This window comes from Argiope bruennichi, chromosome 5, assembly GCF_947563725.1.
Source record: "Argiope bruennichi chromosome 5, qqArgBrue1.1, whole genome shotgun sequence".
NCBI lineage: Eukaryota > Metazoa > Arthropoda > Arachnida > Araneae > Araneidae > Argiope > Argiope bruennichi.
Window position 1 is genome coordinate 89,879,160 of NC_079155.1, and position 16,165 is coordinate 89,895,324.

General features: G+C 29.0%; 1 protein-coding gene across 1 annotated transcript in view; it reads right to left on the minus strand.

Annotated features, from left to right (window-relative positions):
• Positions 1-840: 840 nt before the first annotated feature.
• Positions 841-16,165, minus strand: part of LOC129968318 (uncharacterized) — a 34,808-nt gene continuing 19,483 nt past the window's right edge. The window contains exons 3-7 of the mRNA XM_056082173.1: positions 11,073-11,186; positions 9,125-9,401; positions 4,847-4,984; positions 2,764-2,926; positions 841-918 (exon numbers count right to left, since the gene is read on the minus strand). Coding sequence (XP_055938148.1) covers positions 841-918; positions 2,764-2,926; positions 4,847-4,984; positions 9,125-9,401; positions 11,073-11,186 — 770 coding nt within the window. The remainder of the gene's footprint in view (positions 919-2,763; positions 2,927-4,846; positions 4,985-9,124; positions 9,402-11,072; positions 11,187-16,165) is intronic.

Genomic DNA, 16,165 nt, shown 5'->3' on the forward strand with positions numbered 1-16,165 from the left:
AAATAGAAGTTAATTCGATGAAATATAAAACCAATATAAATCTACCTCGATGAAATAATAAATCATTGATTCAATTATAATTTGAATAATAATAATCGAATGGTCTATAAAAATTTGAAATATTGGAATTTGAGATTATATGTTAAATATATATTTTGAAAGGATCAAATTATTTATATAATAATAGAAAATTACTTAAAACAGATGTAATTAGATATTCCACTTTTTTGTATAATCAGAAGTTTTCTTTATTGTTAGATGTAGACATGACATTTGTATCAAGTTTGATTGTGCCATTACATTTGAGAAATATTATATTAAACTGTTTTTTCTCTAAGCATTTTATTTTTTTCTTTTAATTCTAAAAAGATACTTCACGTATTTCCTACTCATTGGAATTGATAAAAACTTAACAACATGCTTTTTTTTTCCTGAATTGATGTTTGGTTCTAGGAGAGAGAAGCTTTTTGTACTGTTATTAAAAGAGAGTTTTTCAGGGATGAATGACTCAAAAACACTGTAAACAACGAAGAAGCACAAAATTATTTGCTAATGTTAAGAAACGTGGTAAAATTGTTCGTTTCTTAAGTGATCTTTTAAAAAAATATTCATCAGCATTTGGTTTGGATAATTATTACGTTTTCAGTAGATTTTTAAATTTTTTTTATATATTTAATGCATTTTACTCAGGTAATTATATCTTTATTCCATTATTTTTGCTTCATTTGACTAGAAAAAAAAATTATTTCAGTAAGTTAAATGGTTATATAACTGCAATATAAAATTATGTGTGAGATGCAGTTATCAATCATACTCTCAGGTGGAACTTTCCTATTTAATTCAAAAGAAAACGGAGTGGAAGTTGTCTCCTAAAAACTTTCTCGCATACTTTCTAACAAAGATGTAACTCTCCTCAGCCTGCATAAAATTGTGGAATTTGCATAAGGCTATGAACTTCACGATTACGCAGATTTATATTTTTAAGCATAAGGATTGTGCTTCGTAATACAGTAATGAAAACTGATACTTGAATTAATTATAGGCCATAGGCAAACAATAGTTATTAAGGATATATTTTTTTGGCTTGAATATAGTATTTACACTGGATCTTGCTTGGATTTATAGCGATTAATCGCTGACATGCTAATATACAAATATTAGAAAATCGAATATATATTTTGGACGTCTATTTTTCCAATCGGCTTGAACTCATTGAAATTGACCGATTTGCTTTAGTTATAGTCACAACACCTACAAAATTTCATGTATTCAATTCTTCGCTTTCTTTCACGCTTACAAGCCTAAGAACAGATCGACAATCAGTCGACCCTTTGACAGACATGATTCAAAATTTGTTGTGGATTTGCATTATAGATGTTATACATGCTTACCAAATTTCATATATCTAGTTCTTTAAGCTTTGTAATTATTATTTCACTTGTCCTCGGACGGACAAACTTTCTTTCGAAATTTGATAAAAATCTTTAATTTTATTGTTGACACACCAAATTTTATTCGTCTAGCGGTTTTGTAATAGATTCAAGAATATATAGACTGAATGATCAAGAGACCAAAATCTGTTTTTTTGGACTCCGGAAGATCTAAATCATGCAGATTCATCAAAATTTCGAGTTCGAATTTTCTGACGATCACAATACTTTCTCTGTGTATAATTCGCATATGAAGGAAAAAAAAAAAAAAAAAAAAAAAAACTGAGCTTTACCAGATGAAACAAGAAATTTTAGTATTTTAAACGTGTGGAAAATGTATGTTAATAAGTTTATGAAGTGTAAGCATATATAATATTATCTTAAAAGATTCATTTTGAGAAATTGTAGTTGTAGATGTGGTAATGATTATGATGACATTCCACACTATATTTTACATTGCCCTATTCTTCATCATTTGAGAAAACTTATAAAAACTAAATATTTTCCAAATCCTATTAAACAATAAATTGACTTTAGAAGCTCAAAATATTTTGGACTTCCTACATCATAAGGAAAACAGAATTTTCCAAATTGAGCAATAATTTTTCCTGGTTTGTCAAGCACTGTGGACAGTATCTAGTAAGTACAAGGGAAAAAATGCAAAAAGAACTCTATTAGGCCTTTTGTTCCTGATTCATGGATTCTACCTTAGACTGAATCATTGTATATATTTATTTTTCTGTTTGTTTATTTTTTCATTTACTTATTTTTTTATTTGTTTATTTATATTTTTGAGTTTTTTTTGTTTATTTACATAATTTATTTATTTATTTCTATTTTTTATTTTTTTCTTCTAAATTTAAATTGCATATCTTCGGTAAATTTATTATTTACAAATTATGTTTCAATGATGCTGTTGGAATATTATATAGACTCTTCCGCTTGGGATATTTAGACCTCTCCACTTTTTCTTTTTTATGCCTACTCTTTTTTTTTTTTTTTCGCTTCTAGTACACAAAATTATGAATTTTTTTTGAATAGCTAGTCTTTTGATAGCTATTTAAATTCTATTTTTTTAAATTTTATTTATGTGATTTTACCGGTGTAATGCCACTTTTGGCACACACCTAATCATCATCAGAAAACATCAGAATATATAATATTATGACGATACTTTTTCTTTGTCTATAAATTTTTTTGAATATAATAAATGAAATGAATACCAACTCATAATAAATGAATGCCAACTCATCTTTTTCTCTGATAATGTTTTTTTTATAAATTCTTTAAGGAAACGGTTAAGGATGATGTAGTTTAATAATATAAATATTACCTGATTTGCAGTCTCGGGTGACATGGAATGCTGAGCGATCAGGACGAGCGCCAATCCAACTGCTCCTCTGAGACCTCCCCACACAAGGACAAACCCATAGTCCCATGTAAAACCGTAACCAATTGATTGCAAAACAGGACTCAAAACAGCAATCATGACACCTCTGAAACAAATATCAGATCTGGTGATGCAAATGTCAAGAAATACTTTAAAAAGTGAATTATTCGAAAACTAACAAAGATAGAACGAGGCTGATTTGCTGAGAACAGATAGAAATGAAATCGAGTTTCTTTGTTAAGATATCAAAAATTAAAAACATTGATTTGGAAATATCAAAAAGGAAAGAATCAAATGATATAAAAAATGAAAGAATTAAAGTTGAAAAAAAAAAATCAGATTTTTCTAGAACCGAAATCGTCACAGGCAATAATTGGAATCGTTTGCACTACCATATGCTACTGAGTCTATATCAATAGACATGTTTAATGTTTGAAGGCAATCGCGTTCTAACTTGATCTTTTTTACAACATGACCTCCAAGATTATCCGATTTGACATATTGTGACTTTGGGTTTTGAAAACTTTTAAAGTAAAAAGTTTACAACTAACTACTGACATCAATATCAAAATTCAAAGATGTCATCCAACAACAAGTATCGCTCATACGGAAAGAAAATTTGCTTCATGCTGTGAAGAGAATGGTTCCTCATCTGACAACAGTGTTGCTGAATGACCAACAGCGCGATCCGACAGTTAATCAGATCTGCTTACCATCGTAATCCGATAGGTAATCAGATATCTCACCCTAAATCTTCAACTTCAATTGTCGATAGAAAATAAAAATTCTAAAGTAGAATAAATGTTGAACTACATGATAAAAAAAGTCCAGATTCATTTTCATCTGTTATATACAAACAGCATCTTAATATATTTTTAATTTCCGAATTCTTTGTTGATAAATTTTCCAGCCATCCACTTACAAAAGCTAGTTTGACAGCAGCTGTCAGTCGCAAAATATTTATCTAAGATGTCAGTAAGCTGAACCAAACTTGTCTACCTACTAGACATTTAGTAAAATTTTCTTTACGTTCATGGAGCTGATTTGTGAGCTTTATTGCAGTTTCTATAGTTTATAAGAGTAAAACATTTCAATTACCCAATGTATTAGCTTAATATTAATGATTTCGTATTCAAGTTAAATGAAAGCTTATTAAAATCATAAAGCTGCATTAAGATTTTCGTAAATAAACATCAACGCAATAAATCAATATCATCATCATCAACAAATTATGAATCAGTGAATTGAAGTATGGGTGCTTAATATTAATGACGTCGTAAGCAGGTTCATGGAAAACTTATTAAAATTATAAAGCTGTGATAAAATGTTCGTAAATAAAAATAATCAGCATAATAAATCATCAGCATCAACAATAAATTGCCAATCAAAGAAGAGAAATATAGGTGCTCATTTTCAGCAATAAGATTTTCGTAAATAAACATCAACGCAATAAATCAAGATCATCATCAACAAGGAATTAAGAAACGATGAATATGACTATGGGTGCTTAATACAAATGATTTAGTTACGCAAGTTAACTGAAAACTTATTTTGATTGTAAAGCTGTGATAAAGTATTCGTAAATAAATATAATCATCAACGTAATAAACTTTCAACAGCAAATTATCAATCAAAGAATAGAAATATAGATGCTCATTTTCAGCAATAAGATTTTTGTAAATAAACATCAACGTAATAAATCAAGACCATCATCTACAAGGAATTAAGAAAAGAATTAAGAATATGACTATGGGTGCTTAATATAAATGATTTTGTATGCAACTGAACTGAAAACTTATTGAGATTATAAAACTGTGATAAAGTGTTCGTAAATAAATATTATCATCAACGTAATAAATTATCAACAGCAAATTACCAATCAATCAATAGGTATATATAGGTACTCAGTTTCCGCCTGGCAGTAAATTTTAGTAGAATTACGCATTTATTTTTTTTCCTGTTGAGAAATTCGCAATTTGAAATAAAGTGTTCAGTTTTTACGATAACTTTTAGGATTCATTTTTACCTGAAAAATGTGACAGCAGCGTAGGTGGCAATTATGAATCCAACATCACCAAAATCTATGACACTCCGAGATGCTATGATAATACCTACAAAGGTGAATATCAATGTGTTTGCCCAAAAGCTGAGTGTTTCCCAGAATCTGAAATATCAGAATGTTATCATATTAGAATGCATACATTATTTACATTATTAAATTAAAAAAAAAAGGTTTTGAAATACCTAAAACTTTCTATGCAGATTGCAATTAATAAAGGAATTTTTTTAAATTGTTCAAATAGTAAATATCTGGAATATTTCATGGAATAAAAGCAAGCTTATAGTGGAATATCAAATCTCTACTATTCTCTTCCTAATGATCCATTTCATGCCTTGCACTTTCGGTGAAAAATTAATTCTTACTATCTAAAATCAGTTCAATTATGTTATTGATGAGTTTGTACGATTTTTTCTCGAATACACAGTGTAGAGAAAGTATAGCAATCCTCAAAGATAACTCAAAGACGCTTTGATCTAGACGAATGAAATTTGATATGCGGTTTTTATATCAAATTTGAAGATTTCTATTAAATTTGGAGTAATTTTCAGTTCAGATGAGGTCCGGTTGTCTGAATATAAGGTAACACGATATTTACAGAAAGAGAGCTAGATTGATAAAATTCTCTTCACAGATTTAACATCTATAGTGTATATAACTATCAAATTTTGAGCCACATCCAATGAGGAGTTGACCGTCTGTCGGTCTGTACTTTCAGAAACATGTAGACGCGATAACTTAAAAATACAATAAGTTAAATATATTAAATTTGGTATAGGATTTTGTAATTACAAGCGCAATTTTGTGCCTTTGTTTTAATCGGTCGAAAAAAAACCTGTCTGAAGCAAAAATTCGATTTTTGGGTACTATTTACCGCATGGCAGGGATTAATCGCCAAAAAACTCGCCAAGGAGGAAACAATAGCAAAAAGTTAATATTTTGTAACTATTTTATGCTAGTACTATGCATGGCGTTTTCTGGCATGACAAGCTTATCAGAGAAAATACGAGAAAATTTTGAAGAGATATTTGCCGCCGGTTTATGATAAAATATTGTTTTGCATTAGTAATTAATATATTCTCTAATATATAACACATAATCAATATATAACACATTATTCATATACATATTTAAAAAAAAAATTAGAGCAGAAAAGTACATATTGAAATTTCAGATAACCTGGTTTAAAGGTATCATTTTCGAAAAGAAAAGTAACATTATAAAAAAGTCGAATATTACTAGAGGAGCGTATATATTTTAAAAGAAGAAAAATGAATTAACATTTTGAAAAATGTCGGAATTTATGATCTCAATAAAATGATAACATAAAATAACCTAAATACACTTTTTACAAAATCTAAAGGATATTTTAAAATAAATAGGAAGTAAAAGAACATGATTTGTTTTCATAAAGCAAGTGTTTCCGGATTATAACTTGCTTATTTTTCTGGTGTTCGGATTTAATCTCAGAAATAAAAAAAATACTTTTGTATCACTTTCTATCAATTTTTAAATAGTACTTGATTTTTTTGACCGAATAAATAAACAATGCATAGTTTAAATTGACAATCTTGTTTGTGATACGAAAACAGATTGTCTGTTTAAAATATACATTTTCAAATTTATTTTGTGACTGGATGTAGTCTAAAACCAAATTTGGCATAGCTGTTTTAAATACTATGTTAAGGGATACCTTGATTTAAATACTTTGTTCAAGGGATACCTTAATTTAAATATTTTGCTTGTTGAACTATCCAGTACCACTTTGAAACAATACTAGGGATATTTTGGGAGTTCATAATTTTGAGTTGCTATTTTAAATAACTTGGACGACATCTGAGCTGAATTGATGATTTTTGATTGCTATTTTGTTTTATTTTGTACTTCAGATGTCTGGTGGGAGTAATTTGGTTGGCTATTAAATTAAAAATAGTCAAAATATTATATTAAAATTTAATATGTATTTATTGGCGTTAGTTTGACTACTAAATGGTTTTTTGTCGCCGTTTCCTAAAGATTTCAAAAAAACTAATTTTAACTACTGTCTATCCACGACAAGAACACTGCTAGACAATCGTCTATGTTTACGGCGGGCGTTATAGAAACAGGTTTCGGTAGGGACGATCCATTTTGAATGGGTAGAATCGGACAGAAGTCAGGGGGGTATTCTTTTTCTTGGCGTCAATGTGAAGCGATAAAAGAAAACCTGTTGCTTATTCGTCTTCTCGCTTTAGTCGCAGTTGCACGTATCTTTATATTCCCTTAGCTTACTTCTTTTATATTTTATTAATCTTTTCTTTGGTTAATATTAACTGCATTTCATTATATAATATTTTTTTTGTCTCTTAAATTTTGACATCATTTAAAAAAATATTATTCAACTATATAATGGTATGAAGAAAATATTATATTATAGATAGTGCATTACTTTTTTTTTCAATAAAATAAAGAAAAATAGTCATTTATTCAGGCTTGTTTTCTCTCCTCCCTGTTGTTTCAATAGCTTTCCTTCTTAACTATGATTCCAAGAATCTAAAAATTTATGCACGTTAATGTGAGTTAGAAGGATTAAAGTATTTAACGAGATTCCTTTCTACTCAGGTGCACTGATTGTGATAATAAAACGGTAGCAGATAAGTATTCTCAAACGGCATTGATGGGCTTTGAATAGAAATGTGAAGAATTTTCAACCGCGAAATGATAAAATGCATGCAGGAATTTGGATCCTTTATTGCTTCGAGCTCATGATTACTGATATACATTGAAAGGAAAAGCTCATTTATCACTCTATTATTTGAATTGACAGTTCGTGTGAAAAATTTTTTTAAATAATTGTATTTCTTTTTCAAGCCGGGGGAAGTGAATAATCTGGAATACAAAAACAAACTTTTACCGCGTTTTTCGTAGAATAATGTAAAGCGATGTTGTTCTTATTTAATCGGGTTCCTTTAAGTCTGGGACATCTGGCACGTGCATGAATGAACACTTGAATTATCATCAAATTCAGAATACTTTTACATATAAACTTTATTAATTATGCTGTAAAAAGCTTGTGCATATTGAAAATAAGTTACAAATCAAAGTTTGATTTTTTAAAATCTGAAAATTGATAGTATGGTAATCGTTAATTTTATGTTTCGGGAAACAGTATATACATCAGAAAAATAAATAAATATAAATTTGGAAAGGTTTCAAGCATATTTAACAATAAACATTTTACTTTATAACAGAATAAAAGCAACATTTTATAAAAATTATGAAATAATTACGATTAATTATGTTATAGTTTTTCTGTTAAATTAGACAGATTACCTCGCGTTTGCTGCGGAGACTTTGATATTAATAACTTATATAAATTTAAAACAAATGAAATGAAGACGATTAATGTTTTGTCATACATGATTTTACTTCTTAATTATTTTTTCTTCTTGTGCAGTCGTTAGACATACAAATAATTATTCAGTTTTTCTATTTGATTTGTTTTGTTCTTTGTATACATATGACAGGAATATCAGATATTTTCAATATTCCGAGTATGCAAATGATTTTCAGTTAAGTGAATTATTTTTAAAATTTGTTTTCAAGAATTAAATGCAATAATACCAAATATAGCCAATTTGGCGCTAAACGTGCCAACGTAAGAGACTTGAATTAATTTCTACCTCTGCAAAATGAACTCTTCCTACAGTAACCTGTTTCTATAACGCCCGCCGTAAAGATAGACGATTGTCTAGCAGTGTTCTTGTCTTGGACAGACAGTATATTGCAATAACTTGGACAAATAAATAAAACATTAATGCTAAACTGAGTGACATTACATAGGCAAAGAAATAAATTAATTTTAACATTTTTTTAAGCAAATGTGTATGATAAATATGCAAAAATCTATTATTATGTCTCCTTTATGCATAGTTTGCAAGCATTACGTGAAAACTTTAACTCGTTTTTAAGAATTCATTTGAAAGATTTATTTCAAAATGTGATGTTGATGAGCGATTTTAGTATAAGATCAATATATCTAAATTATAAAATTCTAAGATTTCCGTTTTTTAATTATTGTACTCATGTATATATGGCAGAGAATGATTTTTCTCGACAGAATGATGTGGAGATGCGTCTGAATCTGGAGATCAACCCTTGATGATCCTACTCTGTATGCTTTCTTCTCAATGCGAGAAGTAAATATGAAACTCTACTCAATCTGACAATTTGAAATGAAAATATATTTTTGAAAACAATACTGACTGATGAATCGTGCTCGTTTCTTCCGTTTCATAATTGATACTGCTTTTGTAGGAAGCCACGTTGACGCCCAAAACGACCACTGAGAGGACGCCTGAGACCCCGAGAGTGACTTCACTTGTGTAGTAAGTTAGGTAGGCAATGCAGAAGGTGAATGTGACTTCGATATCTGTGTCCAGTTCTATTCTTTTGAGCAGAATCACAGTGCCCTTGGATATAAGGTATGCAACTGCTATGGATACGCCACAGTCGTAGAGGAAAGTAGAAACGATTCTTTCCACTACGGAAGAGAAGAGGATATGCATGCATTTTCATGTTATCTTTAAGAAATATTTCCATGAAATGAAATGAATTCAAGCAACTGCACAAGCCATTTAATATTGTTTTGGGGAATGCTGTCTTTTTTTTTTTACATTTTCAAGATGTTCCAAAATTAAGTAGAATCTTATTTGCTATGCGCACATCTCTTAAGAATAATAAGAATAATACCACACATTCGTGTGAATTCTTGAGAATAATGCCTCACATTTATGACATAATTTCAGTCATCATCATTTCCTTAAAATAAATCACTTTGAAAGCTATAGATCTTTAAAACTTTAATTTTTTGACGTCATTATTTTATAACCGAAATCCTGATGAACATTTTAAGATATTGCACATGTGTGTACGTTAATTAGTTTAAAAGATATAGTCAAGAATTTGAAGGTCACTACTGACTTTTTACTCATAAACGTGAAAGTCAGCAGTATTTGATTGTGTTATTCTTGAATAGATATGCCTAGTAAAAGATTTTTTTTTACTTTCAAGTCATTTTACTTTCAACACTACATTTTCAGAGCTTGTGAGCAGGATTATACAAAACTGATTCATCGTATAAATATAAAATTTTCTAGGCATGCTTATACACACATAATAAAGGAAAATCATGTAAAATCAAAGCATTATTATGTAATTTTTTTTTCAGTGTTTCCTAATATGTTGAAAATGTTTTAAAAAAGCGTTATTAGGTTTAACAACATAAAAAAGTTAAATAACGCTACTAAATCCATTAAAATATTTATCATTTTGCATGATTAACAAGTTTGGTAATAAATTGGTGTAAAATTTGTTAACATAAATTGCTTATTTTCTAAAAACACCTTGCGCGAAGCAAATTCTATCTTCGACCATTCATACAGGACATGTACTTTTGCATATCTATTTTAATTAATTATTTAACTAACTTAAAAATTTCTAATTATGAGATTAAATGTTTTATAAGACTGTGGTAAAAAGTCTATTAAGTTTAATAATGTTAGGGAGAGTCACATTTGATTAGCTTTCGAGGTCTATTTTAGATGTTAAAGCTCCTATAGCTTCTTAAACAGAATTCTTCTTGTATGAATATTATTCTTATAATGTTGTCGAAGGAAAATTTTTATATTCAGTTGCCTGAGAGTAACCTAATCATCAGAATATTTACAGCCTAGCAATATTAACAATTTAAAAGACTGCGTACTTTGGAAAACGTGATGCTAACTTTTGTAAAGCTCCAATTAATTACTTAAAACAATATTTTTTTCATTTAAGTTTCAGACGGATTAAGTTTCAGACGGACGTCTATAAACCTGAAACGAAATTTTATGAATAAATGAGTATGAGGTCGAAAATACTTCGTAATGACAGAATTATTCGTGAAATAACAAATCTGACGAATCCAGATCAATATTTAAACGTGTTTGCTACTTGTAAATAAGGACATGTTCCCTTTAAAATATCTGAGAGATACGATAATAAAAATGTTTTCTAACTATTTTTTTCTTTTTTTAGGATAACGAAGGCACTTGGAATAAAGTGAGAGCCTCCTTGTTTATTTTGATAGAATCTGCTGTAGAAATTTATGTGTTATAAAGCGTTAACAATCTTTAAAATGCATGCAAGAATCTTGTGGAAAGTATGAAATCCTTACCAGAAAACTCGCCCCCTTCGTATACTTTTATCAAAGAATCAAACAAAACGATGGCGGTTCCATCGTTCAGTAATGATTCTCCTTCGATGAGCGTGGTTAGGCTGGAAGAAATACCTTTGAGAGAAAGATGCAAAGAAATTTGAAAGAAAAAGAGTTATTAGCGTTAAAAGGAAAAAAAAAATTGATTGAAATTCATTTAAAAAATAGTGTAGAAACAAAAGATAATACATGATCTTTTTCGAAAGTATGTTCAATAAATACTTTTAATGCTCTTTCAAATTTTTAAGGATCATCATATATTGAGAAAAAAAAGTTATATCCAAGCTTGTAAAGTGATTATACACTCTTTAATTAAATTGTTTATAGTACCTATTAGCTGAAAAGTCAAACATTGACTTGTTGATCTCTTAAACATCATACAAACTAAAGAAAAATAATCTGTCACAATGATGTCCATCATCTTTTATTTAATGCAAGAAATGACAAAAGTAAAATGATTAAAAAGCACTAAATTTGTTTGGATGGGATTTCTAAAATTTTTACTTCATGAAATATACCAAAAAGTAGTCTTCGGACAAATTTATAGTTCAGGTTAATATAATGTCAGCAAATTGGAAAAAAAATTGTACATTTTCATTTCTAGCAGTATTACTTGGAAATCTGTTAAGAGTCCAGAGTTCTTCATATAAGATAATTAACTTATATGAAGATATCTGTTAACTTATATGAAGATAAGATATCTCTTTTAACGGAATGAATTTGATGCTTTCTCAAAACTAAAATAGAAAATTTTAAAGTTTAAAATGCTATATTTTTTCCAAACAATTTATATTTAAATAGCAAGTACAGGACCTATTTAGTAGTAAGAATTACGCAGATATTTTATCGGCTTTTTATTTTAACAGTAAGAGTATAAACTGAAATGATCTTCTATGCAATGTTCGTCATTATTAAAGCACATTTCTTTCCTTTTATCAAATGACGATATTTGCTGTGAAATAAACTACTGTTATATAGCGTAAGATTGATAAATAAGCAATTATCTTTGGGTGCTAAGTCAGAGCTCGAACACAGGTAATTCGGTTTTTCTTGCTTGGTTCCTCGATTTTTCTTGCTTAATTTTCCTTTATTTGTACCAATGTTATTGACGAGAAATAGCAGAATTTAAGAAGAAAAGTCCTGTAGTTTTAAATAGGATCCTAATGCAACATATTTAAGGTATCAGCTATCGGCAAGAATTCAATCTTATTTCAGAAATCAGTACATATTTTCACCCTGACATGATGGTTTTGAACTTGCAGAATGTTGCATGTCGTCAATTTGTAGACAATTGCTGGAATTTTGGAGCTGGTTAGTAGATCAACGTCTTGTCGCGAGTTAGAATTTAATTAAAAAATCGTAAGCTCTTATGGAAAAGGAATTTTAATCTTCAGTTTGACTTCTTTCAAGAAAGAACTCATGCAACTAATTACAAAGTATAAACTGTGTTTTAATATATTCAAATATTACATGAAAAAACTATTTAACGTACGCATTTTTATATTATAATTTATGATTCGATTATATTTTATTTCTTAATAGTTCATTAGACCTTAGTTTCCAGAAATGTCTTGTACGAAGATTTAATTACTTCAAATAAGGTTCTAGATTATCAATAGAACCATTTTTTTTACGAACAGAATACTACGTATCATGACCGATGCATCTTGCAACATCAAGAATGACGTAATCCAGTCCACTGTGAGACTTGAGTTTTCAAATCGACACTGTTAAAGAATATATCAAACAGATATACAGAAAACTCTTCCCCAAAATTGCCAAACACTTGAGTCCTTTTATCAACAATAAAACTGGATGCACGTGCAATAGCGGAAAACCTTTCTGTTTACGATTCACAACAAAATTAATACATCTATGGAACTTCCTTAGTCTCATTCATGAAATGATTTCATTTTGTTCTTTATAAATCCCATTTATCTTTTCCTTTTTTTTATCCTTTATAAATCCCATCAATCTTTATAAAGTCATTTCATTTCCCTTTATCTCCTTATCAAATATTTCACACGTTTAATGGTTATGGTCATCTGTTTACTCTGAATTCTTACGCAAACTAAGAAGGCTCATTCTGAGTAGAAAAGTGTGTGCTGGTTTTCAAAAATGCATTTATATTTACTTGTTAAAATATAAAATAATTATTTATGTAAAGCATATTCCTTTCTTTAAAAACTGACACTCATCTGATAAATATTTTTTAAAAAAATTTGTAGTATTTTCATGTTTTATCACGATAAAAATTTTATCAGCGCTTTTATTTTTGTACGTCTTAAAATCTTTTCACGCAGTTTTAAAATTTATCTAATAGATGGCGCTGTGATATCTCTCAAAAAAACATTTTTTCAAGCGATAGATGCAATTTATGTTTTGTTTGCATTGAGAAGGATATATTTGGAGAAAGAATTGGATTATATCTAAAGATGAGCGGGCTTGGATAGGGACCTCAAGGCGTAGAAAAACACAATAAACATACTGAGAATCTTGATTCTTATTTTCTTAATGCTTAGTTGCTTCTAAGAAAAGGGTGATATGTATCACATGATCCTGCAATTAATTGTTACCTGGATAGTGTACAATTATCAATAAATTTAACCCTTAACTGGGGAGGTGCGGTCTACGAGACCGCATTTCATTTAGACTCAAATTAAATTTTCTAATGAATGTATTAGTATGAAAAACTGCCAATATATTTTGCAGATATTTTTCTTGATATATAGATATGTTTTAGAAATTTTTCAAAATATATTGTCATTGAAAAAAGTAAATGTGTTGGAGCATACATTTTCTTCTCAAATTACATGTTACAATAAATAATATTCTTGAAAAAGCATATTACTTTTTACTTTTTAAATCATATTTATTTTTACAGTATATGAAGGTATGTAGAAGACAATATAATGTAAAATTCAACAATTATATGAAAAATAAAAAAAATTAACAATGGGTAAAATTGACCCTTTTTTTATCGGCTTGTGTGACTTTCATTGCACGGTTTTCTAGGACATTTTAAACATAAAGGTTAAGAACTAGTATAAGAATCAACCTACAAATTCTGTATATTATCTCTTGATATATTAATATATTTTATAAATTTTTCAAAATACATTATCACTAGAAAAATTGATTATGTTTGAACATACATATCAAAATCAGTTCAAAGCGAATTTTCATCGAAAAGCTCTTCTGTACAATTATCCTTATCACTAAAACCACTTTCTGCTTCATTTAAAAGTGTCTGGAGCACTGCTTCATAATAGGATCAGTAAACTTGATGATATTTCGGGCCCCAAGTTTTAGCGCCATCTTCTAAGCCTTGTTTATCACTGCGACACTAACAGGGAGATGCGGTCTTAGAGACCGCGCTCGAAGAAATAACTGAATTATTTAAAAAAGCATCAGCTGAAATCGGCTGAAAAAGTGCACGTGTATTGAAGGTCACAAAACAGGAAGCTACAGGGTCAATACATTCAATTGAGCTAAAAATAGAATAGGGGTGATAGAAAATCCATCGCTAGCGGTCTCACAGACCGCACGCCCACAGTTAAGGGTTAAGATATTTTGTAAAAATAGTGATAACCTATATTTAGCCATAATGGTCGTTTTCACTTCACTAGTCCTATTTTCTCTACTATACAAATATTTTATTTGTACTTACTACATTCTTTAAGTAGAGCGACAACAGCAACTGGATCGGTTGCACTTAAAATCGCTCCGAAAACAAAGCAAATGCTCCAATCCCATCCATATTCACCAAGTATGTACCTTGCGAAGACAGCAGTCAACGAAGTGCATAATACTGTAAATGCATTTCATTTTTATTATAATTTAAGGTTTTTAACACGCTAATAGCTAAGTGAAACAAGTATGCATTACAAGTAATATAATGTTTGGATCTGTGAATCACTGATGCGTCACTTGAAATCTTTTCTGCTTTTATCTGCATATCAACCACAGCTCGTCATATAATTTCATGACAACTATAAATAAAAGGAGTCTATTGAATATTAAATAAAATAGTTGATCTGCTGATTATGATGCGTTTATTCTTTTTTTATTTATTAATGACGTATTGTTAACTGATGAATTGGTAAATTCATATTTATAATCAAACATGAAAACTTGATATTAATAACGCTGCTCTTTGGATGAAAACTTGATATTAATAACGCTGCTCTTTGGATAGCATACATCCATTAGTTTTGTGAAACGTTGCCCTTTCATCATGCATGTCTCATATCTCTTTAAAAATTTTTGAAATTTTTTATATTAAAAATGAATACCATATTTGTTCTTTATTATACTTTTAAAGTAGAGTGCAATTGGGAATAAAGAACAGATATATTCATGTATTGAGTCATTAATACTTCACCTAGTCTTCAATTTCGATCGAGGAGGCCATTTGATGCATACTTACTCCCTGATCAAAAACATAATTTTTGACAATTAATTAAAAAATTGTTTTGTAGTAATTAATATTCAATATTTTTATGATTTTATATGTAGGCACTATAAATCATTTGTTCCCACTGTTCAGCAGATCCCCAAAATTTTTTGCTAAGATTATCTTGTTAAAAGAAGAGATTAAAATAAAAATGTAGTTTTCTAAAGACTATATGTTGCAGAGAAAAAATAATCTATTAAGAATTAAATTTATTAAGATTTTTATTCAATCCGAAATTGAATAAAAATCTAAATAGGAACGAATAGATTTACCAACCTCACCAAAAGAACATTTATTTCAAAAATAGTAATTTTGTAGGGTTATTGTCTTCGTATATTAATTGATACTTTACATATAATGAAAGGCATCAATACGTGTCTTTTATTCTATGGCATCAAAGTCATCATGCATGCTTATAAATCGATGCCGTCAGCATTTCTTATACTGTGTAGCGAATTACAATGCAACTCTGAGGAGTTGACACTTCAAACCCTCGATCTCAGAAAATTGAGAGTATTTGCTGAAAAGGTGAAAATTATGAAATGGAGAGCGGATCACTGAGAAATAATAGGATTGTATGTATCAGTATGATTGTTTT